This window comes from Heliangelus exortis, chromosome 2 (genome assembly GCF_036169615.1).
Source record: "Heliangelus exortis chromosome 2, bHelExo1.hap1, whole genome shotgun sequence".
NCBI classification, from domain to species: domain Eukaryota; kingdom Metazoa; phylum Chordata; class Aves; order Apodiformes; family Trochilidae; genus Heliangelus; species Heliangelus exortis.
The window spans coordinates 116,793,121-116,817,450 of NC_092423.1; the positions used below are offsets into that span (position 1 = coordinate 116,793,121).

The window sequence follows — 24,330 nt, forward strand, 5'->3', positions numbered from 1 at the left end:
TATTTTAACATGGAAAAATAAGACATTTAGAAGTTTAATCTCTCCTTCCAAATTTGTTGATCCATTAGCTTCCAAAAATGTCTTAATCAAAATTCCATTTTAAATTACAAAGTCTTTTGATGAACATTAGCAACCCTAAGCCAACAAAAAAGTTTAAAATTTGTCTCTTATCACCCTTTAAAATTATCCTCTGTAGATTTTTCCATTCACAGTCATAAATCCAAATATATAAAGATAAACATGGTTTGTTTTTTCTTTTAAATCACAAAATTCTCAGAGGCAAGTTGGGAAAAGGAAGCTTGCATGAGCTTAATGCTACATTCTCCCAGCTATTGCCAAGAAGCAGACATCTGCTTTTCTCAGTAATAATTACTTATAAAATGTATCTAAAATACATATCAGAGGGGCTCTGTTCTAGTGTGTCTATGTGTTAGAGAATAATGTTAATACTTAGATTTATATTATTTTATATATTTTATGTTATTTTAAAATATGTAAGAGGTTTGAAAGATTTAAGCTTTTAGACATTTAAAGCCCATAGATACTTAAGAACATACTTCAAAATTATTCCATTCTACATCAGAAGGAAGGTGTCCCGTTTGGAAGGGTCTCTGTTAGCTCAGCCACACTCACTCTGGGAAGAGATAAAGGAAAACCAGGATGAAGAATGAGAACCCCAGGAGATCTGTCTCAGATTTTCCCTCACTAGCAGCCACCTGAGAAGCAGCGTTGCAGCCAGTGTGAGTGAGCAGAGTGGGACCTGAGCAGAGTAAGGGTTGGCTTTGCTGGAGCTGAAATACGAATATTTAGACATCAGATGACAGGGTGAATGACTGCACTCAGGGGAATTACAGACTTAAAATGCAGGGGCTTGGAGCCAGCCAGAGAAGGGGATGTGCACAGCTGGGACGTGGCCAAGCAACCACTGAATGCAGAAAGTAAGAGGGAGGTTTGATCCAGAGGGAGTGAGACCCACCTCACCATTTCACCAGTGGAAGACTTTGATATTGGTTTGCTTTAGCTAATCATGAGCTGCTTGGCTGTAGGATTCTCATTCAGGTCTTAAATGTTTTATTTAAGGTACACTAAATTAAATTCTTAAAGCTAGAAATGCTCAAAATGTAGGATAAACATGTCACACTCCAGATGGCTTACACACAACAACCCAGACTGAAAAATACTAAAAATCCACTAAACTTTTTAAAATGGGTGTGTAGATGGTAGAAGGAAACATAAGGGTGGAAAGGGCTCCTCAGGTAACACCGTGCTGGGAAGATCTGGCAGGACTTCCTAATGCTCTGCATCGTGTCAGTAATCCAGCAGCTGCCACTTTAAACACACACCAAAAGTATTGAGATTCTTCTCCATGAATTGCCTAAACAAGAAGCAACTTTCTGAATATACATTTTTCTGTCTTACTTGACATGAATATCGTTGTGATGACAGCCAAATCATGCTTGGTTAATGCTGATTTTAGTAATGGACTCCTAGTGACAGCTGCACGAGAGCTTTATTTGTTGTATTTTCTTATTCTGATGGCAAATCCCTCACTAACTTTAACAGCAACAAGTGGCACTTCAGGGATATAATGCCACTCACTTAGCACCTTAATTTTGGATATGTATTTCTTTTATAATGAAGATAAATATCTTGTTGTTCGAGGGCAGAATATATGCAGGAGTTAAATATATTTGAATTATCTTTATCAAAGGGAACAGAATAGAAACAGTACCAAAATACACAAAATATTGAATTCAAAAAGACAGATCCTGATTGCCTTATTCAGGAAAAAATCTTATTTCAGAGAAGGTCTCAAGCATAAGACGCTGAGCTGACATTCATATAGAGAAACTTCATTAGGAAAGGTTTTATTCTAGGGGCAATTTAAGTCTGGGCTTTTCTTTCCCTATCTGTACATTTGGAATTTTCCTTATCTGAAGTCTGAGCATTCATTAATTACTTGAACTAGTGCAAAGCAGCCAAACTCAAGTCCCAGTTACTTAAAGCAGAATTTGAATTAAACTTATGTGTAATACTCCCAGTCCAAAAACTAATCAGCACAGACATCATTAATCTTCTAGTGCCTTCTTTCCTAACTATTCCACATTATTCATCAGAACTTTGATGATCCAAATGATGGAAATTATTTTTTAGGACTACAGTTCCCAAAAATCATCTACTAACAGCTTTTTCTTTCTTGAAGTAAGAGACTACAAGCTTACCTCTGCGTAATTGCTCAGAGTCTCAGACATGGGAAGAAGGAGCTACTTGGCTATTCAGGTCACAAACCAGGTAAGACACAGGTTAAAAACAACTCCTTTCCACAGGGAGCTTAAGAACAAGGCAACCAATATAGCCTACCATGTGTTGGTGTTTTTAAATGCTTTTAATATAAAGCATTCTTATAAATAAATAAGCAGTTCCCTTATTTTCCCAAATGCTCTTAAAAGGCAGTGTTAAGTTCAACACAGTCATTCAGCCTGGTTTTGAGATTACAAAGACACAGATAACATATCCAGGGAGACACCAGTAACTTTCATTGTAAGCTTTAAGAAAAAATAAAATAAAATCCAATAATGGCCAAATCTTCGTATTCTGTAACTTCTGGCTTTGAGAATTCAGGTTACTTCTCCTGTTACTCCAGACTCCTCATCAGCCTACATCAGAGAGATCAGAGAAGACAGATGAGATCTTCACCTCAGAACCACACCAAACCCCTGTCTCCCCTGTCTTCATCAGTGCTTGCCAGAACCACACAACATTTATAGAAAATTTAAATGCAGTGTTGCCAAAAGATGCAGACACAAAAAAAAAAAAAAAAGGGTCTTCCCCTATTGCAAGGATTGATGCTAAACTTGGGGCCAGTATAATCTGAATTGATACAATCTGACTATTTGGGGTATTATATATTCCTATATTATAAAATTTACTGGCTTTCCCCCCCCCCCCCCCCCCCATAAAAAAATGGTGACACTTAAATTTTTTTACACACAAATTTGTATCAAGTAACCTCTAATTTTCAAGTTCCACAAGAAACAAAATCTTAGTAACAGCCAAAGCAATTTCTCATACAAATGAAATCAGATAAGACAGTCTTTTATTCCAAAACATTTTGCTACAAACTTGGTAACTGATTATACCCAACTTTACTGGACATGTAATTAGTGATTACGATGACAGTCTGATATATTGACTCTCCAAGAAACGAAGATCTTATTGCTCCTGATCTCCTATTGAATTAAAGCATTAGTCTGTTACATGGATCATTTCACAGCTGGCTCTGATTTATCTTGGTTTTGATGCAGCAATTAATTGTGCTCAGAATTAAGAGAACAGAAAGATGTAGTCAGTCATTTCTGTAGTGTCTGGTTACAGTGTTACTTGATTGAAGAGGTAAGGTTCAAATACATATTTTTCTAGCAGTGAACTCCTAGAATCCTTCAAGGCCATGTGGCAAAGGAGAAACTTACTGGGCTTTCTTTTCAATTTTTTTTCTCTAGCAAAGTAAAGTTTATTTGTTACAGTCACAACATATGAGATTTATGATTTAGTGACTGTAAATAATCATGTTCATATAACTGATTCCCCTCAGAGCTGTTAGTCAGGAGAGGTACTTTGCACAACACACAGATGAAAAATTGTAAGAAAAACAAGGAAGAGACTCTTAGATCTCCTTGTTTTTATCAGTTACATTCTGAATTACAAACACATAATTTCCCATAATTTCCCAATTTGCCTGAATCCTCATCCTGGAAAATCAGTGGGCACGTCTTGAACATTAACTCATGGTTTGGGCTATTTTTTCCCTTTCTGTCCCAGTCTCAGAACCTTTGAAGTGTTTGACTTTTATAGCTGTATCACACACAGTTCTATGTACTGGTTATATAAAAAAATAGTATGGCATTAAATTAACTTACACCTTGTACTATTTTTAATGGGACATTTTAAGAAAAATCGGAATTTTTCATTGGTTTTTGATCAAAAGTACAAATGTGAACTTTAGATCAGTAACTCAACCACTGTGTGGGTATCCAGTGATTACATAACTTACGTATCTGTTTATATATATTCTGTTTATGGTCAGATCAATACCAAGGGAGGTGTTCAGGCATTAATGCCTTATTTTTTTCCCTTTTGGTGCTTCTAACACATCAAAAGGCTACAACATTACTATGGATTGCTCTGAAAGCATCAGAATCACTACTGGCAAGGCCTGGTCTCATACCTCCTGGGTCTTAGGAAGAGTTTTTGGTGGAGAAAAATACTACAAACAGTAGAAGATGGCAGAGTTAGGCAAATCTTGGTATATCCAAGCCTTTGAAACTGGATGGGATTTATGCCAGGGTGTTGGAAATGAATGTGAGGAGGTACAGCTGTTAATAGGTAACTAGTGGTTATGATGCTGTCCTCCAAAATGTAGCACCTCATCTTGCTTGGTGAGGGCACAAGGACTCTGTGTTCACCTCAAGCTTGTTAGAGCAGCTGCTTTCAGCTTCTCAGATCTGGATTTATGCCTACAGAATATGTGGTAGGGTACAGAAAGGCAAACAGTGAAACTGTTTACATCACTGCAGTAAATTAGCTTATTGGAACTGACTTCAACTGAATAGCTTCCAGAGTTATACAGAATTTATTTATCCCAATTCAAGTAGCAGTCTTTAACACCAAATTACTTTTAAAATTTTCCATGCAGCTATCTCTTTCAAAAGGTGAAACCACAGAAATATTTCTTTGTTAATTTGATTCATGCCTTCTGTATATGAAAGTGATTTTTATTATTCTGTAAAGTAATAAAATATGTACTATGCCAATGCAGCAGGCTAAGAAACTTATGAAGATTGGAGTTGTTATCTCCACTTAGTCTATAAAAGTACTGACAACAAAGATCCTAAGGATAGGAAAAAAGTAAACACTGCATACTGGATGTCAGTTTTACTTCTCTGGTAACTATTGTAATGAACACCTAACACCTGAAAATTAGATTTGCAAAGATTTGAGTTACCTTTTTGCTTATTCTACCATCCTAAAGGAACACTTCACTCCCAATACAATTTGTTTGAGCCATTTACAAGATGCTCTCACTTTAAAATCTCTGAATAGCCCTCTGTCTCTAAGAACTGTTTAAAATGCTACTGACCTACAATGGACTCGATGATCTCAAGTGTCTTTTCCAACCTAAACGCTTCTTAGTTTTCACCTATTATATGTAAATATCATTATAAGATTTTCAACAGTCTGGGTTTCAACAGTGTTGAAAGTGTATTACAGCCTGCAGACCCAGATGTGTCCTGGTAAATTCCTGACCCACTACAGGCTGACAAGTTGCGTGTGCCACTTGGTGCCCTGAAGGTCTGGGAAATAGCACTTATCTCCTGGAAAAGGCAGCAGACTGATGCAGGCAAATGTTCTGCTGCCAGCTTGCCAGTCAGCAGGCATACACCTCCCAACAAGACTGTGTCTGCTCTCTGGTCACCCAGACACGTGGGAGTACGTGTGGCCCAGCTGGAATTTTCTGCTCATTGGGAGCTGCGCGCTCTCCCTCAGCGATCTGGAACAGCATTTGCTCTTTCCAAGGGCACAGGGGCTCTAGGGGTGCATGTGCTCTCTGCTGTATTTATTTTAGATCCTTGCTCTTTCCCAGTTTTGGGCACAGCACAGGTAAGTGGAGTGGGGAGGCACGGGCACGGGAAAGAAAGAGTAATTTCCAAATCAGTAGTTTCCAGGTAACTGGCAGAATTCATAGAATCCTAGAATTGGCTGGGTTGGAAGGGACCTCAGAGATCATCAAGTCCAACCCTTGATCCACTACTGCTGCAGTTACCAGACCATGGCACTGAGTGCCACATCCAGTCTCTTTTTAAATATCTCCAGGGACGGAGAATCCACCACTTCCCTGGGCAGCCCATTCCAGTGCTTGATCACCCTCTCAGTAAAGAAATTCTTTCTCATGTCCAACCTTCATGGCCTCTTATCACTGTCTTTAGGATGCTGAGTGATGTAGCAATGTTAAGTACTACAGACTTGGTGTATGCTAAAACAACTCTTTTTCTTTTTTGTTTTCTTTTAATTACCACCACTGACATTTAACTTTAGAGAGAAGACAATGATGTTTGTAAATGATCCTGTGTGTCTGTAATGAGAATTCTGTTTTTCCTTCTAAACAGATCCTGAGTTACAATGGGCAGAATCAGACTATAGACATGGAAAAGGAAAATATCATGAAGATACACAATACAGTAATGCTATTATGGTCCAACAAACACACTGACACTCACCTTTGCAGATAATGCACATCCTCCAGAAAAAAGGGAACCAGCCACTAAGCTGGTGAATTGCCTGCTCAAGCCTTCAAACCAGAAACTGTCTATACCTGATCTCCATGCCAATAGCTCTGCTTCAGCAACTTCATTTCATCTCTTCCTCCTTACACTTTATCTAGCATTACAGCTACTCCCCTCATATCACATATCACAGCTGAACAATTCAGTGACAAGCAAATTCCTTACATTTTTTCTTCCACAGCCTTCATCACTAATTGCTGGTTGATACTTTCTAGACCTTGCTCAGGAGACATTTACATTTTTCCTTCAACACCACCACTAAGGAAAGGCAGTGAGATGGGCTATAGCTGCTGGAAAGGCACTCCAGGTGTGTTAAAAATGTGCTTTCAGCTCCACCAAAGTGTCCCAGGTGATAATTCCAAATATTTACTGCACCTAATTCTGAATACAGTTGCCTTCTTGTGTCTTCGCAAATATTTTGTAATACAAAGTAAGTATACAATGGTAAAAGTTATATTTTAAGTATACAATCATTATAATCTCTGTATCAGCCCTCCACAAAACACCTGTCATATCATAGGCTTTAATAAATTTATTATAGTGCCAATTATAATCATATAAACAAAATCCCAGAACATTCTCTTAACTGTTTTCAAATGTAGATTATTCTGTAAGGATTTCAGAATACACAAATCACCTCAAGGCATTTATAAATATTTAAATAAATACATAAATAAATAAAATGTTGATAAGAGCAGCTGCAGAAGAACTAAGAGAGCAAATTCCTTCTGTGTGAACTAGAACTTGAACTGTACAGGATGTGGATGGTGGTCAGCAGGGTGCCATTGGATTTTTTGGCACAATCCAGTGTACTTATTACATGCTGGCTGTATCACTTAAAGATATTACTATATTCCAAATAACATACTGGAGAGACAAAAGGTGACTTTCCCACCAAATTCTGCATTGCAAATCAACTCTGATATTTAATTCCATGAGTAAACAAATGTGGGCAGAAAGTGCTGGTTATCAATTAAGTTAACAACATCAAGATTTCATCAACTTCTCTACTCAGGGAAAATTAATAATACTGTATCCCACTGGAAGGTATTAGGTATCTCTAAAATAGTTAAGTGGTTTGTTTTCTTTTAATTACTCCCTGCCAATATTCGTGATTCTCCCTAAATGTTCGAAACTAACATAAAATCCAATATAAAATTGCTATTGTTTTTATACAATGAAAAAATAAAGATTAATGACATATTTCAGTAATCCAGTTTAATTAGCTTTTTTCATTGTTCAAGCTATATGTAATCCTCAGTGGATCTTACATGTAGGTTAAAAAGGTATTAAATGCCTGCCTTTCACTTGCTAAGGTCAAACATCACCTAGCATGTGTAGGAAAAGAGGAAACATCTGTTAGAATAATTTATTTGACTAACACAGACAGTAGGATTAAAATTCACTGATTTGTTTGTTACAATACTGAATTTCAATTAAATAATACAAGTATTTGTTCAGTTTTACAAAATTCCCTCAATTTACATGTGGGCACACTTATGGATATCCCTGTTTACTGGGTCTGGCAAGGGAATATCATGATCTGTCATTACTTCATATCTCCATCACTTTCATAAGAATGAACATTTTTGTACTTTGAGTTTATTTCCACCCCACCCCTCAGAAAAACCCCAAAACCCTAAAACATTTTAAAGAAAATCACAGACCTTTAGCTAATTCCCAAGACTCTGGTTTCCCTGGAATTCCACTAGTAACAAGATTAGAGTATGTCTCAAGATCAGTGATTACACATGTAATTGTAATGTACAGCAACCTTCAGTGATCAAGATAAAAACCCAACTTAAAAGTTTGGGTTTTTTAATTAAATGCATGTAATCTGTCATTTATTCTAACCTTTATATGAATAAGAGTAAAATCTTCTAGACTAATAGTAAAAAAAAACAAAAAACCAAACAAACAAAAAAAAACCCCAAAAAACCCCCCAAAAAAACCAACCAAAACAAAACCCCTCCAGAATTTTAAATATGCAATGTAAATTAACACAAATACAGACATTTTATTCCAATCAAGTATGGAAGATGCAATCTTTGCCTTTCTAGCGTTAAAAGGGATTTCAACAGAGCCAGGATTGTACTTCAGCTACTTAATGCTGGCAAAATTTTTGTCAAGCAAAGCAGCTCAACAACTGAACAGCTTTTAAAAATAGTAGGGTAGAATCAGGATGCTTTATTTCAAAGGACATAGCAGAAGTTCTTACACTGAAGAAAATAACGTTCTGCATGGTGCTGTTACATGCACCTTCCATCCTTTACTAGAACTAAGGTGAATGATAAATTAATAATGTAGATTTTATTCAGCCTGGTCCAAAAGACAGACTGGTAATAAAGATAAAATGCAAGCTGACAGAACATTGGTCTTGAGCTGATGCTACAGAAAAATGTTAATCAAGTATACAACACACTGGAGCGTGTCGACTAGAAGTAAGCTAGGATGAGGAAAAATCATTCTCTTTCTGTGCATGGAACCAGCCTTCACCACTGTTGTTGACAGCAACTGCACTTCCAAGAATTAACTTTGTTATTGTTTTATCTTTATGGAAGATTACAAGCAAACACCTAAGCCAGTAACACTGCAGTAAAATTATTACTATTAGTTATTTGAATGATTTGTAACCAGAAACCAAAATCCATTACCCTGTCTTTCAAAGAAATAAAGAGAATAAATATAACATGGCTAAAAAACCCTTGAGATTAACTTCAGATTATATGTATTCATTTCCCAATTGAATCAGTTAGAGCTGTACAAATAATAACCAAGAGAGCTAAGAGGAAGATGTCTGCGGTACATACCCAAGTTTTCATTTGACTTATTTTTTTTTTCCAGGCTTTTTGGCAGAGGTTTTCTTTTAACTTGGTCCATCTCAGACAAAATAAAAGAATTTGGGTTTTCCTTCACAGAGTGACTATAGTGGAAAGGAAGAAGATAATAAGGAGTTTCAAAGCCAGCTGCAGAAAACAAAAGAAGAAAAGGATTAATAAAAAATCCCAAATCAAATGATCTATTTTAATTTTCAGTATGAAAATTAAAGGTTCCAGTACATCCTGTTATAATAATTGTTTGTTAATTAATAATATGAGATACCATGACTCTAAAGAATGTGCTCTCTCCCTCAAGTTACATATCACAGTTTCTCTTCTGAAAACAACTCTGTAACGGCCACCAATTTTATTTTATAAATATGGTAATTCAAACCACTTAAAACCATTGGAAGTCTAAGGGCCATTTCTAAATGCTGCAAGATGGCAAGACATGCTCTTAAGTCATTTCTGTTTTAATCTGTAGTTAACTCTATAGCAACAACAACTCCTACACAATCACTTAAAAAAATAATCTCAAGTTCTATTTCAGGTTTTTCAGGAGTTTCAAAACTAATTTGTTTTCAGTCTTCAAGAACCTACTGCCTTTTCATTTAGGTTTAAAACTTTTTTCTCCCAAGGCTTTCTTTTTTTTAATTTCCAAGTTCAGAACTCCAACTTCTGCAGGACATGCATTTCATTAATGCCTCTAAAAAGACTGGTCACAGATCAAATAAGTACCAAAAAATAGATTTTAATTCTGATGTATTTCATGCATATTACGTTCTAGAATGCCCAACATTTGTTTTTTTGGTTTTTTTTTTAAGGAAAGTAATAATAAATATTTACAGTAAAAATATACTAGCTTCTCCTTTTCATAACTCTGGGAAGTGCCATGGGAGAAAGAAAAACACCACATGAATTAGTGCTATAATTAAATTTTGTATTGGAGAAGTCCAATACCTATTCTTGTACCCTGGTCTCACCACCAGTACAAATCTCATTCTTAGTATATTTACAGCTAGCTGTTATTTTATTGTTTCTATAATATTCCAAATAATCATGAAGTAACTGATTAGCTTGCTTACAAAAATGTAGATAGACTGCATGTTCATTTGTCATTCTTTCTTTGTTTTTCTTTCTGGCAGCTTTGGAGGCTTTCCAATTCATCAGGAACTGTCTTTCAATTTCTTTAATTTCTTTCCCATCAAGAGATTCTGTCAGAGAGTAGAACATTTTCTGTGATACTCGAAATTAACTAAAAAGCTGCAGAAAGCTATATAGAATGTGTATATAATGTGTATATATTTATTTGCTTCAAATCTTTTTTCCTCTTTTTAGTCTTTAGGCAAGAACCCAATACACCTTGGTATTCATATTTTAATTAGCTGCAAAAGTGAGTTCACATGCTTAATTATAAAAGAAAGCATCTACTCTACAATTTTTGCATCTTTCAAGGAAACACATTCAGTTACATGCAGCATCTTGTAGAAAGTTCTGAAGAAAAACTATGATCTAACACAAGATATATATATTATATATATATATGCATACACATATAGATGCAGAAATTCATGATAAGAGAGAACCTGCATGGCTTAGCAACCAAGGAATCCTGCTGATCATGAAGACAAAGAGACACATTTGCCTCTGTAAGATTAATTTCACTCACTTTATTGCCATAAGGGTTATTCTTTAGACTACCTTGGTTGCATCAGCATTTTACAGTCAGGCTACATTAAAAAACTCACTTGGCCCCAAATTTGGGTTGCATTAGAAGGGTCCTAAGACCCTGCTATTTTTAGCAGTGCAGGCTGGGTTTTTATTTCACATAACAGCCAATATTTTGTATTCTCGGAAAAAAGAAAACAAACATTGTAATTACAACTTGTGAGATAATTGCTACCTTTATCTAAAGAAGTTAAAAATGAACAGATTTTTTAACTTGTTTCTACAGTATAAATACTTGCATATGGAAGACTAAATTGCTTCCTATTATGTTAAAATTATGTCAAAATAATAATGTAAATGGCATCACCTTTAAGGACAAGTGTTATCTAACAAATTAAAACATGGCAAGATAAGAACTGTACAACCAAAGCACCTAAGCAGCTACTACAGGCTTATAGGGGAGCAGCCTAAACTTATCTTGAATGCAATGTTCACAACATCTGGAACACGAACACAGAAAAGTCTTACTGTACTACAACAAGCTTGCTAAGCATCAATTATTAAAACTAATAATTATTACTACTAATAGCAGAAGCCAAGCAAGAGTTTGTGCAGTCAATTACACGAGCCATTTTAGCAACAAAAATTCCTGTACATAAATTAAAAATGCATCATTTGACATAAATATGACAGTAATTGTGTTTGAATCTATAGCAAAAATCAAGTACTAATGTATCAGTTGTTTTCTAAAACAGTGTGGAGGGGTGTTGGGCTGGCTGTTGGTTGAACATTACCTAGAGTTGGTGACTGTACTACAATATTGTCCCTGTACTTTGGTTTTTGGCAGATGGGGTTTCCTGTAAGTTCCATTCTGCGTAGCTTCGTCCATTTGGTTAACACAACCTCTAAATCCTGCAGTTGAAACAAGAACAGAACACTGTGCTTATTATTCCCCCCTCCAGAGCAGAATGCAATAGCAATGCCATTTAGTTGGTCAGGCCCAAGTCTTGCAGGCAGAAATAACTTCAGTGAGATTGTTCAGGTATTAACAGGCAAGTCAACAACGTGCATTTTCAAACAGAGTGGTGCAAAGCATTCCCTGAATATATCATAACTGCACAGATGAAATAGTGATGCAGTTGGAAAACTGTATTTTTAAAGGATACAGTAATGGCAGCTATAAAAAATTATCACTCAAATCCCACTTATTAGAACCTAAAGCTGAGGAAATACAAGCCAAAAAAAATGTAAATTATATTTAATGTCTGTTAATGCATCCTCATGGTCTCACGGAGCCCCTAGAGTATCTGATTTTGAAAAAATTGTGGAAGAATAAATACAAAAAACAGACTAAAAAAAGCTAAAAATAGTGCAAGCTGCAGTAGACTGCCTCTCTCTTTAGGCTTATGTAAAAACTGTATTTTACAGGAGAAAGAGTAATCTCCTCCCTACATAACTGTGGGTGGTCAGTTATAGTACTGGCCCAAATAGTGAAATTTTTAAAATACACCTTTCTTCATCTGGGTTTCTGTCTGGTTACCCAAGGGCAGTATGACCTAGATAAAACTTCTTCTGTCTTTTTAATACAATAAATTCAAGTTAAAAGGATGCAAAGCTTAGCAGATCGGTCCTTTCTGCTCAGATGCGCTACATTCTGAAATACTTTCTTTTCACATTTTCACAACTGTCATTCTTGATAGGTTTCCTTATATGTGTGAAAAGCTTATGGAGGGGGATTAAGAACACTCTGTATGAATACAAGAGCAGACAAAACTGACATTGTGCAGTTGTAATAATTTGGAAAAAATCTACTAATCATGATGTGACACTGTAAACTGCAAAGTCTGTAGAATTTTGTATATTGAAGCCAAAAATGAAATATCTAGTAATGTTGATGTTTCTTAGCTTCTTCAAATGTAGAAAATCACCCAGCAACACGAGCAAAGAGAATTCTGATATTGCAGGCTCCTACTCCCTTGCTAGAAAATCCTCCTGGGAATACTCTATGGGTTATAAAATACATGTTTAGGAAAATCACATGGAAGAGGAAGTGGCAACACAGCCTCACACCTCCAAATTCTATCATTTTTCATCTATTGATGATAATGGTGATATAATTTTTTGTTATCTGATGATGATACAGTCTTTTTACCAACACAGAGGGCAAAAGTACGGTTCTGAGAAAAGCAAGACTGATAAAACAATGCAAAAAACTCTGAGGACTGGTCCACATGAGGAAATGTTGATTTCATGATGTTCAGCTTGTATCAGAATAGCAATGTAATTCCCACAGTTTAGGTGCTAACACTTCATCACAAAGAAAACAATTCAGGGGAAAATATTTTAGGCTAGGCTTATTAAAAAAGAAATAGCATTTAGTAAGTGTAGTTATTTATTCTTACCTGAGCATCAGGCATTGCCACTGAAACCTGTAATGTGTTCTAGATTTCACTAGAAAGAATATTTTCAAGTAATGGTTTCGCAACACAACACTGCCTATTACTGAAATAAAATGTATACACTTTAAGTTTGATGAATGCATACAAAGAGTCCTGTAGATTTTTGTTAGCTGTTACTTACTTGATAAATGACCCAGAACATGCTTACTCCAGTGTATGTTTATCTAAGAGCACACTAATCCTGTGCTGAAATATGATTACCCTTTCGATACGCTCTAGTTGTTCATTGCCTTCCTGTCTCTAATAAAGTGCTTTCACTTCCCAGCCTTTCAATAAGCTGTACTAAAGGGACCAGACACTCTTCTGGGCAGTCTCCGTTTGATAAATGATCATGTCATGCTATCACTTTGAGGTCTGCTACAAAATACTGACGAGCAAATTATATTCCATTCTGGGGGGAGGCAAGGGGGAAGGGTAAGTGCCTTAGAAGGCAGCTGTAGTGCTGGCAGTAACATTCTTACCAATTAATGATGGCCACTTAAGAATTGGTATTTGACCAGTATGCTCCAGTTTTTATCGGAAATGTCTAGTCCAACCACCCTAACTACATCTACAGACAGCAATTTGTCACCATTTTGACTTCCTGTCATAATCTCTTTGAGGAAATCTATAATTTTTCTCTTGTTCCTGACTGAATTCTGAAGCGTATCAATTAATCTTTGGTGATATCCTCTTGTCATAATCAATACTGGGCAGAGGTTGAATAAATTAAAGGCTTAGGAAATAGTGATTTTTATAGTTGTTTCTAGTTACATTTTTCTCTATCTATCCAAATACTCACTCAACTCATAATCTTCCCTTAACTAATGTAATAAATAAATCAATAATATCTTGGCTTTCTGTAAACAGGAATAGTTGTGGGGTTTTTTATAGTATTCCAGCCCAAATATGCTCTAGCCTAGAAGTCCTCATGATCCTTATGAAAGTAAACCAGAAGCTCGATAGGATAAATAAATGACTTCAAGCAATAGAAAACAAAAAAAAAGCCAGTTCTATTAAATGAAATTATATTCCTGATTACTGACCTAACACATGCTTTTTACTTGTGGTAGTTATTCATAGCAAGTTATTTTGCATGAACAGAAAAAAAAAAATTTTGTTCTGTCTGCTGTTCAGACTGCATTAAATAAACTTCAGTCATGTGAAACAAGGTCATATGCCTTTATGTCTGTTAATTATGCCAACAATGCCCTGAATTAGCCAGAATCTTAAGTGTCTGAATTTACTGGCTCTAATTTTCAACTAGGCTGAAATCATTATGGCCTTGTTGAAAAACAGGGAATTATAGCTTTTCATAATAATGTGAAAAAACTAAGATAAATGTTTAGGTATAAAATATACTAACTATACAAAAGTGGGAACAGACTACATGAGACGATTGTATTTCATGCTTTTTTTTTTTTTTTTTTTTTTAAACCCATTCACATTTCCCTCTTTTGCAAAGATTCCACATTATTCCTGCTACCATCATTGCCACAGCTCAGGGGTGCTGAGCAGCCCTGCCCAGGGGTGGATGGCTCCTCTGCAGCTTCTCTTCCCACTGGGAGAAGCACAGCTGGGTACCCAGCTCTCAGACAGTCTCTGTCATGCAGCACCTCCACAGTCTCTGATTAATGACAGATATTCCTGGTGCTGTTCCCGATGGCTGTGACAGGGAGGCAGGAATGGGAAAAGAGGGGACAGAGAGCTTTTGGCAGGAAAAAGAGGTATTTGAACAGTTTTGAACACAGGGACAAGAGGAAGAAGAATGGAGGTAGTTTGTGTGAAAGAGCCTTTGCTGTGATAAATAAGGTGGCCAGCAGAAGAAATTAAGTACAGGTAGTACAACTGTATAACCCCTAAAATCCTTTCAGCTATCACAGTTGTAAAATAATGTAAGCCATGGAGTCATGAAATTCAGGGTTGGAAAAAAATTGAAACATACTCAAAGCTTTCCTCAGCTACTTTTTTTAAACAGTTAGTGGATGTATAAGGTTGTTCACCTGCTAGATGTTCACTGTAAGTTTAAGCCTTTTAAATGAGCTTAATAGTTTTAATATATACTTTGCATATCCTACTGCTTTTTCAAGAGTTTGATTTTTTTTTTTTATTTGACTAAGAATTTATTTTAGTCATAAGTAGGGCCTACTAAAATGTCACCTCTAAAGCACAGTAATTGTGGCTGGAAAGTTGGATGTGCATTACACTATATGTTGAACATATACAATGGGGTCACTAATTTTACTGGTCTACAAAGACATGAATAGCAATACCCTATCTGCCCCATATTTTCACAGGAGTAATTTTCAAAATTTACCAGAACTTGACCCAAATCTTAGCAGCAGCTAAATCAAATGCTAACCACATAAATTTTCAAAAGCTGTGACCACATAACATGGAAATCTAAATGTCTGATTGGTTTGTGAAAGTTTTAACTCCAGTCTTCCTGATGATGAAATAATGACATCTAAAAACTGTTAAACAATATATATACAGCTTCTAAATATTGCAGTCTTTTTGTCCTCTCCTTATCCTGTTCAGAAGATACTAATATACTAATTTTTTTTCTCTGAAAACACTGTCTCTAAAATGTCATCCTTAGATGTATCCTTATACTTAGAATAATTGGTTCATTGGCTAAAACAATCTTCTTTTAAGACCACCACTGCTGAAGTGTTTTGAATTTATAAGATAGAAAAAGGACAATAAAAAAAATCACTGCAATATGTTTTATTTAGAAAAAGAAACCTCAAAAGAAAAAGCTTTGAACAGACTCTATTTAAAGAAGCTTATTGATATTTTTATGTAACCAACACTATCAGTATTGTTTTAATTACCCAGTGAAAACCTACATTAATTGCATCTAGCTATTAACTCAAATTGTAAAAATTCAATTATAAAAATAATGAGAAGTGAGAAGGCCAATACTCTTCTTCCTTTTTGAGAAAGAAGCTAGACAATTTAAGTCTAGAATATTCTATTTGAACCACATTCACTACTGCAAAAGGATGAGAAAAACAACTTAGTTTAATTTGTTTTAGCTGTGGAAATCAGTGCACTTCCTTATGAAGATATAGCTTTACTTATCAGGAATTTCTGAAAGAAATTCAATGTATACTTTCATGCCAAGTACTTTATATGCTACTCCAGCAACAAGAGTTAAAGTCATTTTTATATTAGGATGGCAGCAAAATTAGCTAGATGATCTGATATCCAAGAAGCAGCTTTTATTTATGTCAAAATAGAGAATTAAAAACTGTAATATGGTAAAATAGTGCAAGTTTATTAACAAACAACGGCCATATCATCTTTGCAAATGAAGCCACTGATAATTACTCTGCTGGCCAAAATATACACAGTAACTCTACATTTTGGTCATAATTAGATGATTAACTTCTATACTTATGACTTCTGTGCATTTACTACTCAGCTGATAGATGCCTGCACAACTGCCACTGTGCATAGGATTAAAGGCCATTTGGCCAACCTAGATAAATGGTTCTCAATTTTTAATTTCAACAATATTTTTGGATGAGAAACGACTTTGGACGGAAAGTCATAGGTTAAGTAACTGTAGATGTGAAGTTTATTTTTACCCATCTATTTAGTGATAAAGATAAATTTTACTATCTTCTTATCACCCATACTAAGTAGAACAAAAATTTGTATTAATACCTTCATATGTTGAAGTTTATTGTCAACTGCTTTAAGATAAGAAAGATTTTCCAAAACTGCCAGTTCTTCTAATTCATCAATGTTGTTATTGCTGATATTCAACACAGCTAAAGATTTCTGGAGGAAGAAAAGCAGAAAAAGAAAACTTTTTTTTTCATGCCATGGGTGAGTTAAGTTGAAAAATTCTTACAGAAAATTCTCTTAAAGTAAGAACAAGAATAAGAAGAAACATGCAAACAGAACTACCACATACTGCACACATACTTTTGTCAGCTTTCCTAAAATACTGTTTATTTTGGTTTTGAAGTGAAATCAAAGTAACATTATTTCTCAGTTATTTCTGTATTTCCTAGTAAATACAGAATTTTTGTTTTTCTCTAAAATTGTTCAAAAGCTTTACAGAGTTCTGCAAGTGCTGCTGACTTTACATTTGTAGAACAAAACAGAAACTGCCTTTTCCAAGATTGAACATTTCAGCATAGAGGTGAAATCCATGTCTGATACCCACATAGTCTCCTTTAACAGCTGGACAATGCTGGTTTTCTGTGATTCTGTTTTTCTTTCAGGCTTAATCCTACAAACCTCTTGGTATACGTGTATCTATTCCTTGTCCCTTTTTGGAACACTTGTGGGTCACCTAATGCACTTAATCTTTTGTAACAGAAAACAGTTAAATATTTTTTGTTCCAGATAAAAAGTAAATGTGTTTCAGGTATTTATCTCAGGAAATGCTTGATGTAATTTCATGTAAAACCAACAAGAAACTTACGCCTCCAGATAAAAAGGACACCAAAACCTGTGAATTTAGAATATAACAATACATGGGACTTACCAGGAGTGAGAAAATGTCTGTTTCAGCAGTGTATACAATAAATGTAACCCCCTGCTAAAATCTGACCAAGATCAGATCTCCATTGCAGGCAGAAATTACATTATCATCCTAATACACACAGCATAAACTTAATCTCCTTTGTTGAAAGATTCATGACCCTGTCACCATGAAAAAATTTGCTTGTGGTACACAGCTGTATGATCCCACATTTTTGGCTCTTTCATCTCTGACAATTAAGAGCCAGAAACAGATAGAAGAAAATGAAGTAAGAAGTGATGTTTTAAAGAGGGGCCAAATGTTTTGCACTTAAAAACTTAAACATTTTTACATGTAGCTTTCACAAAGATGTTACATGGTCAAGAATGTGAAGTGTTTCTTACAGAACAAAACAAGACCTACATCAAAAGACTTAAATAAATCCATGCACAAGCAGACCAGGATGCTGAAAAACACTGAACTATGTGAGTTATGATCCTGGGAAGGTTATAGCTCTATAACCTTTCTCTACTTTCATAGTTTCTCCAATATAAAAGCAAGAAATTAAAGTGCCCTCACAGGAATGTGCCATTTCTATGAAAGAAAAATGGCAATACATGTCTTTGATTACTTAATCTCAAAACAGAAAGAGTTTATGATAAACACATGAAGAATAGAATTCTCTTCTCAGTGAGCTCCCTCATAAAAAAACCCTCATCAAGCCCTCGACTACACTTTGGGCGATAACATAAGATGATTTTTTTTAGTGTACAACTAACATCCACTAGTAAATAAAATCTATTTTTTTAACCACTTCAACAATACATTTGATCTTCATTTAGCAATTAACATGCTGAAAGCAAGCTTGAAAAGCTGATGTCCCTGAAATTTTGACATACCACAACACAGAAAAATTTCAGAACTAAACCTGAATGCTTTTGATTGTGTAGCTCTTAATATCCAAGAAAAAACATTTTGCACTTTTTTTTTTGCAATTGCATTCTCTGGAGAAATAGAAAAAGCAGTAAATAAATTAATGCAACAATCAAATCAGAAAAATTACAACAAAGTAATTCTCTATAAACTAAGTAGGCTAAGGTAACTAAAGTGATAAATTCCTACCCCCTTCTTAGTTTATTAATTCTGTTGTTATAGGGCATCCACACATTTCCTTACTTGCTCTCTCTCTCTCTCTTTATTCTTATTTCCATTCTTCAGAGAAAAATAAATGAAGTATAACAAGACTCCTTCCTTATATGAGAACTGGGATGGGAGTCCCTTGGCAGAATTTGAAAGAATGCCACCAATTGGCAGAAAAGGAAAACACAGTGATCAAGATAATTTCTCTTAAGCACACCAATCTATGGGTTCAATGAAATTCTCAAAGTCAAATACTTACTGCCAGGGACCTAAGAGTTCTCAGATCAAACAGAAGCTTTTCACCAGGAGGGAGATTTTGACTCTCAATATGTAGCTCTCTTATTTTTTCTATTTTATCCAAACCCTCTACTACAGAGATGCAGTTGCCCCCCAGATACCTGCAGAATAGAACACAAAATAGATTTTAAATCCTATGAAAGTAAAAGCGAACACAAGATCTCAATATATAAAAACCAATGGTTTCTAAAGTATTTTTCACTAATACATGGAAATTATAATATAAAAAGTCAATAACCTAGCATGCAAGTAGAACATGCAACTAACAGATACAAGTTTTTAGTAGTTTTTTATACTACTGTTACTAATATATTTGAATGGCTGAAAAAAATTAAGTGCAAATAAATATGCTAGTATGATATGTCATTACTTATATCATAGAATGCTTGATCAAAAAAATAATGAGTACTTTTATTAGAAAATCAAAATTTAAGAGCTGGAAGTACCTTAATGCCTACATATTTTTTAATTTCTTAATGTAATAATTATTCCTTTAGTAGTAAAATACAAACATTACTTTCAACTTACAGTTTTTCAAGGTTTTTCAGCGATGAGAGATTTTCTATACATGAAATACAGTTGTTCTGAAGGTAAAGGTGTGTTATATTTGAAGCAAAGTCCAAATTCTGGATTTGACTGATTTGGTTGTCATATAAATATAGAACTCTAAGATTTTTACACAAAGAGAAGTCACCCTGAAATAAACAATTACAAATTATCAACAATTACAAATTAATGCTACACAGAGTTCACTCACTGCCTCCTCCTGGAAGGCGTTGGTCATTTTTATATTTAAGTTCTGCTGCATAATTGATAAATTTTCACCTTCAGCAAACACTTGTAACAACTGTTTTTCCTAGAAAGAAAACAAGCTAATGCCAGTAATCATCAGATTTAAGATTGAAATCTGTCATTACTGTTCTGCTGTTGAGAAGCTAAGGTATGACTGTGGGCATCATCATCAGTCACACCACATGCTGGGTAACTTCATTTCCTTCCCTGTCTTCATCATCATTTCAGAAAAACATCACTGTTACCACAGCTGTCTCCATCAAACCTCAGTGATGAAACCAGTTCTTGGCAAAAAAATACTGCTTTACACAAAAACTTGCACTTTGATATATTTTAATATGCTTCCAAGTATAAAATTCCACCCAAATGTCAAGTTTATTTGAATGTATTCCTATTAAATAACTAAAAGGTCACGTTTTTTCTACAGGTTTTTGTAAAACTTCTCTATGGTATCTGATGAACTGGTCCTAATCAAATGAAACTGATTAAATTAATAACTTGCTACGGTTCTGCACATTCCTAGGAATGGTCTGAATAAAGGTATTTGCTTGCATGGATCTGTTCACATTGAACAAGCTGTTTAATCTTTTTGACTGAAATCACACTTTTAAAGCAGAAATCCACCATACACAACAATTCAATTGTTCAGGATTCAGCAGTTTCAAAATGTGCTCAGTATCATGAGGGGATCTGAATTAACTCAGGTCTTAACTGAAACCTGTGTAAATTTCCTATTACTAAACTCAGAGGAAGGAGGACTGGGTTAGGTTTGCAGATTAGTCTTTGAAAATGAAAAGGTCATGGATTATTTTTAAATGAATAAGCCCCAGGGAGCAATTTTTAAAAAAAATGTAGATTTTTAACCTGAGTAATTTGAAAAAGCCACTACACCAGTCCAAATTTGTTAACCTCACTTGGCTTATATCCTGTTCTTTAATTCCCCTTTCCTTTCTCAGGCTTCCTCTGAAATCTAAGGAATAAATCACAAATAGATTGAAAAGATTGTGCTGTAAGTTAGCAACTCCTATGTAAAATTCCCAAGACTAGAAAAAATAAGGCATTAACAAGAAAGTAAGTGCTACACTTAATAGTATGTAGCATCATTATTATTTCCTGTAAAAAACTTAAAATCTGATATGCAAAATTACTAGTTCCTTACATCTTCTATTCCACAGTTCACATTATTATAAAGGTAAAAGTACACCACCAAAAAGTACAAGCCCTTAAATGAAAAATGCAAACTGTTGCTGAAAATATGAATTTTGTTTTTTAATCTAAGACCTAAAGCCTCCTAAGAACACTATAGCTACATTTCAGTAGGGCTAGAGCAGAGCTGTCAAAGCCCTGGATGTACTGATACAACAGCCTGGTTATGTTCTATAGGAAAAGTATTAGATCTAAATGATTAGTTTGAAACACTCTTTGTTAAGAGGCTAAAGAGGTGAGTAAGTGGAGTTATTATTTCCATTCTGGTGACTTCCTGAAAGCTCCTTTGCAACGTAGCAGCTATACAAAATAATCAAAATAGCAAATTGTTCAGGTTTTTTTTTTTTAGAGATGCAAATTTCTACAACAGTTCTGTGAAATACTGCAAAAAATACTTTAACACTTCATCTCTCTTGTATAATTGCTTACCTGGATTTTTCTATTTCAATTAATTAATGGTAAAAATTGTGTACTGATCATATTCTGCTTGTCTGTTACACAGATGATATATATTTTCACAGTTTCATGTCAGTAAAACACTTCAGTGGGACTTTTGCCACATAAAGTCAGGTTGATGATAAGAAACCCTGAAGACTGTTAGGAGCTACAGTCACCTGCTTTGATGTTTTATACGAAAAGTTAGAGCTGAAATATTATTTTCCTATTTCCAATGCCACACAGTTAAAAGCCACTTAAACACTTTCACATACAAGCAGTGTTTCACACAGTAACAGCAGTAATTGCTGAAGCATGTTTCCAAACAGATGCATAATTAAGGTTTAATTGCAAGTCAATATAAAAGCTAAAACATAATATAGCTGTTATAAAATACCAATTTTCATTTGCTTGTTTGTCTCCCCAACTATGAACAACTCATCGTAACAATAACTATAAAACATTCGAGTAGCCAGGTTGAGGGGAATAAAGAAAAATAAACCTTACGATTGCATCTATATTTTTATCTGACAAATTCAGATGAGTTATTTTTCGCAGATACTGTCCCACGTCCTCTTCCTTGCGATTCTTGTGAGTGACACTTCTAGCAATTAGGTCCAGTGTCAGTCGAACCATAATTCTATCACAGGCCAAAGTGCTCCACTGCTTCTTTCAATGGTGTATTCCACATACACTTGTTTTATAAAATGCCTTAAAAAAAAAAAAAAAAAAAAAAAAGGAAAATAAATACCAACTTTTAATAACAAATATCAACCAATAACAACAATACCAACTTTTTTTTTAGCTCATTGCTGTAATTGGATAATGCAGGGGAGGGAGAGAAGAAGGCAAGACCTGTTTCAAATTGGATGTGAAAATAGTCTGGGGATAAAAAAATACCCTAACATATAAAACTTAACAACTCAGAATAAAAAGGTTACCTTTTTAACCAGTACCTAATGCAATGTACATTATGTATTTCAGCCAATACACGGTGGCCCCACAACAGTGTATCCTAACAACCGAGGAGACAGCAAAATGCATCCCAATACTATAAACTGTGCAGCCACAGAGACCAAAGCATGGAGAATACTCCTCACCAGTATTCTGAGAAACTGAGGAAAAGCAAAGACTGAGACTGTGCAGACAGAACAAACTTCCTTACAGATGGAGCAAGGCTGAAGCTCAGTAATTCCCCTTTATCTGTGTAGGTTTTGTTTTTGGGGTTTTTTTTTTAAGGTGGGGGAAGAAGTAAAGCTGAAAGGACTGAAAGGACGTGATTGGTTTGTTGTTTTTTTTGTTTGTTTTACTGAGAAGTGTGTTTCTTTCTTGCTTTTAAAAATAAAAATAACTTTCAGAGTCCTTTCTTCCCACTTCTTCCAAAAGAAGCAGCCATAGCAGAGGAAAACCGGGGCTGCCAGCGCGGGGGCTTGGCGTGAGGCAGGTCTCCCTCGATTCCTCAGCTCTTATTGCCGTGTGATTTGCCGTCCTTCTCCCGTCCCCGTTCCTCCCCAGCCCCACCGCACCCAGCGGACGGGCCTAATGACGGCAGAAACCGCAGCCGCCACCCAGCACAACCCGTAGGAAAGGCTGCTCTGACGCCCCTGCTTGTAAGAGAAGGAGGACAGGTAGGGGCAGCGCCTGCTGCCAGCGCCCCTTCGCCGAAATTAAGCCCCTCGCGGCCTGCCCCGGCCCGGCCAAACCCAGTCCCGGTTCTGCTCCCGGCCCCGTCCCCGCTCTCCCCCTCCCTCCTTCACCTCCGGGCCGCGGCCGACGCCCCTGGTTGCCACGGCAACCGCAGCCCAACGAGCCGAGGGGGCGGGGAGCTCCCGCTGACGTCTGCGGCGCGCGCCCTTCCCACCCAATGGGACGCGGAGGAAAGGTTCGAACGGGAGGGGCGGGGCCCGGGGCTCGCGGAGCGTTCGTTGCCGCCGCCGGCGCTTGAGGGGCCGCGGGCGCCCTGAGGGGTGCGGGGTGGCGGGGGTCGTCGGGGTCCCTGGTGCCTGATCTCCCCTAATTGAGCTGTATCCCGGGGGAACAGGCACCTGCGGCAGGGAGGGTGGCCCCTCGGCTGGCTGGGGCCCGGCAGCCCCCCTCAGGAGCCTGCAGAAAAGGAAAACTCAACAGCGGTGATATCTCGAGAAGAAAACTTTGGAATCTGTTCATGCAAATGGACATTGAACAACGTTTCCCCTGGTCCCGTCTCCCTTATTATTACCTTAATAATGCTGTTTGTGCTTACGTTTTGGTTATCTGCAGGTTTTCCATCAGGTTTTACCCATTCTTTCTGCATACCCGGCGTTTTTGTGAGAAAAAAAATATTACATGGTTTATTTCCCCCATCCTTATATTAGAAGTGTTAATAGTTTAATAAATGGAGTCAGTACTGTATTTAACAGCAATGTTGGAGAAAAAAAAAATTGAAAATGTTTAGTATATTTTTCCCATGATGAAACATTCCAATATGGGGTTTTGTAGGAGTTCGTTTGTTTTTTAAATCAATATTGTAACAACCTTTTTGGTGGCTTTTAAATTAGTTACTTAATTGCTGGTGACACAAAGCAAGGAGGTGTGGCTGATACACCAGGTGGTCATCCTGCCATCCAGAGGGACCCGGACAGGCTGGAGAAGTGGGGTTTACAGGAGCCTGAGGAAGTGGCACAATGGGAAGTGCAGCCCTGCCTCCTGAAAGGGAGCACCCAGGCACCAGC

The 24,330-nt window shown here is 36.2% G+C and overlaps 1 protein-coding gene across 3 annotated transcripts; it reads right to left on the reverse strand.

Annotated features, from left to right (window-relative positions):
* Window positions 1-2,367: 2,367 nt before the first annotated feature.
* PPP1R42 (protein phosphatase 1 regulatory subunit 42) lies at window positions 2,368-23,471 on the reverse strand. Of its 3 annotated transcripts, none has more exons than XM_071737711.1 (9): window positions 23,377-23,471; window positions 22,127-22,330; window positions 19,715-19,881; window positions 19,149-19,287; window positions 16,942-17,058; window positions 11,623-11,740; window positions 10,246-10,374; window positions 9,152-9,307; window positions 2,368-2,657 (listed from the first exon to the last, which is right to left on the reverse strand). In XM_071737711.1, the coding sequence occupies exons 2-9, from the start codon at window positions 22,253-22,255 to the stop codon at window positions 2,653-2,655; spliced, it is 960 nt and encodes a 319-aa protein (XP_071593812.1). In that variant the 5' UTR covers window positions 22,256-22,330; window positions 23,377-23,471; the 3' UTR covers window positions 2,368-2,652. The 3 variants fall into 3 exon arrangements, with proteins under 3 accessions (XP_071593812.1, XP_071593811.1, XP_071593813.1); XM_071737710.1 differs by having other exon boundaries at window positions 10,177-10,374; XM_071737712.1 differs by lacking the exon at window positions 10,246-10,374.
* Between the last annotated feature and the right edge of the window lie 859 nt (window positions 23,472-24,330).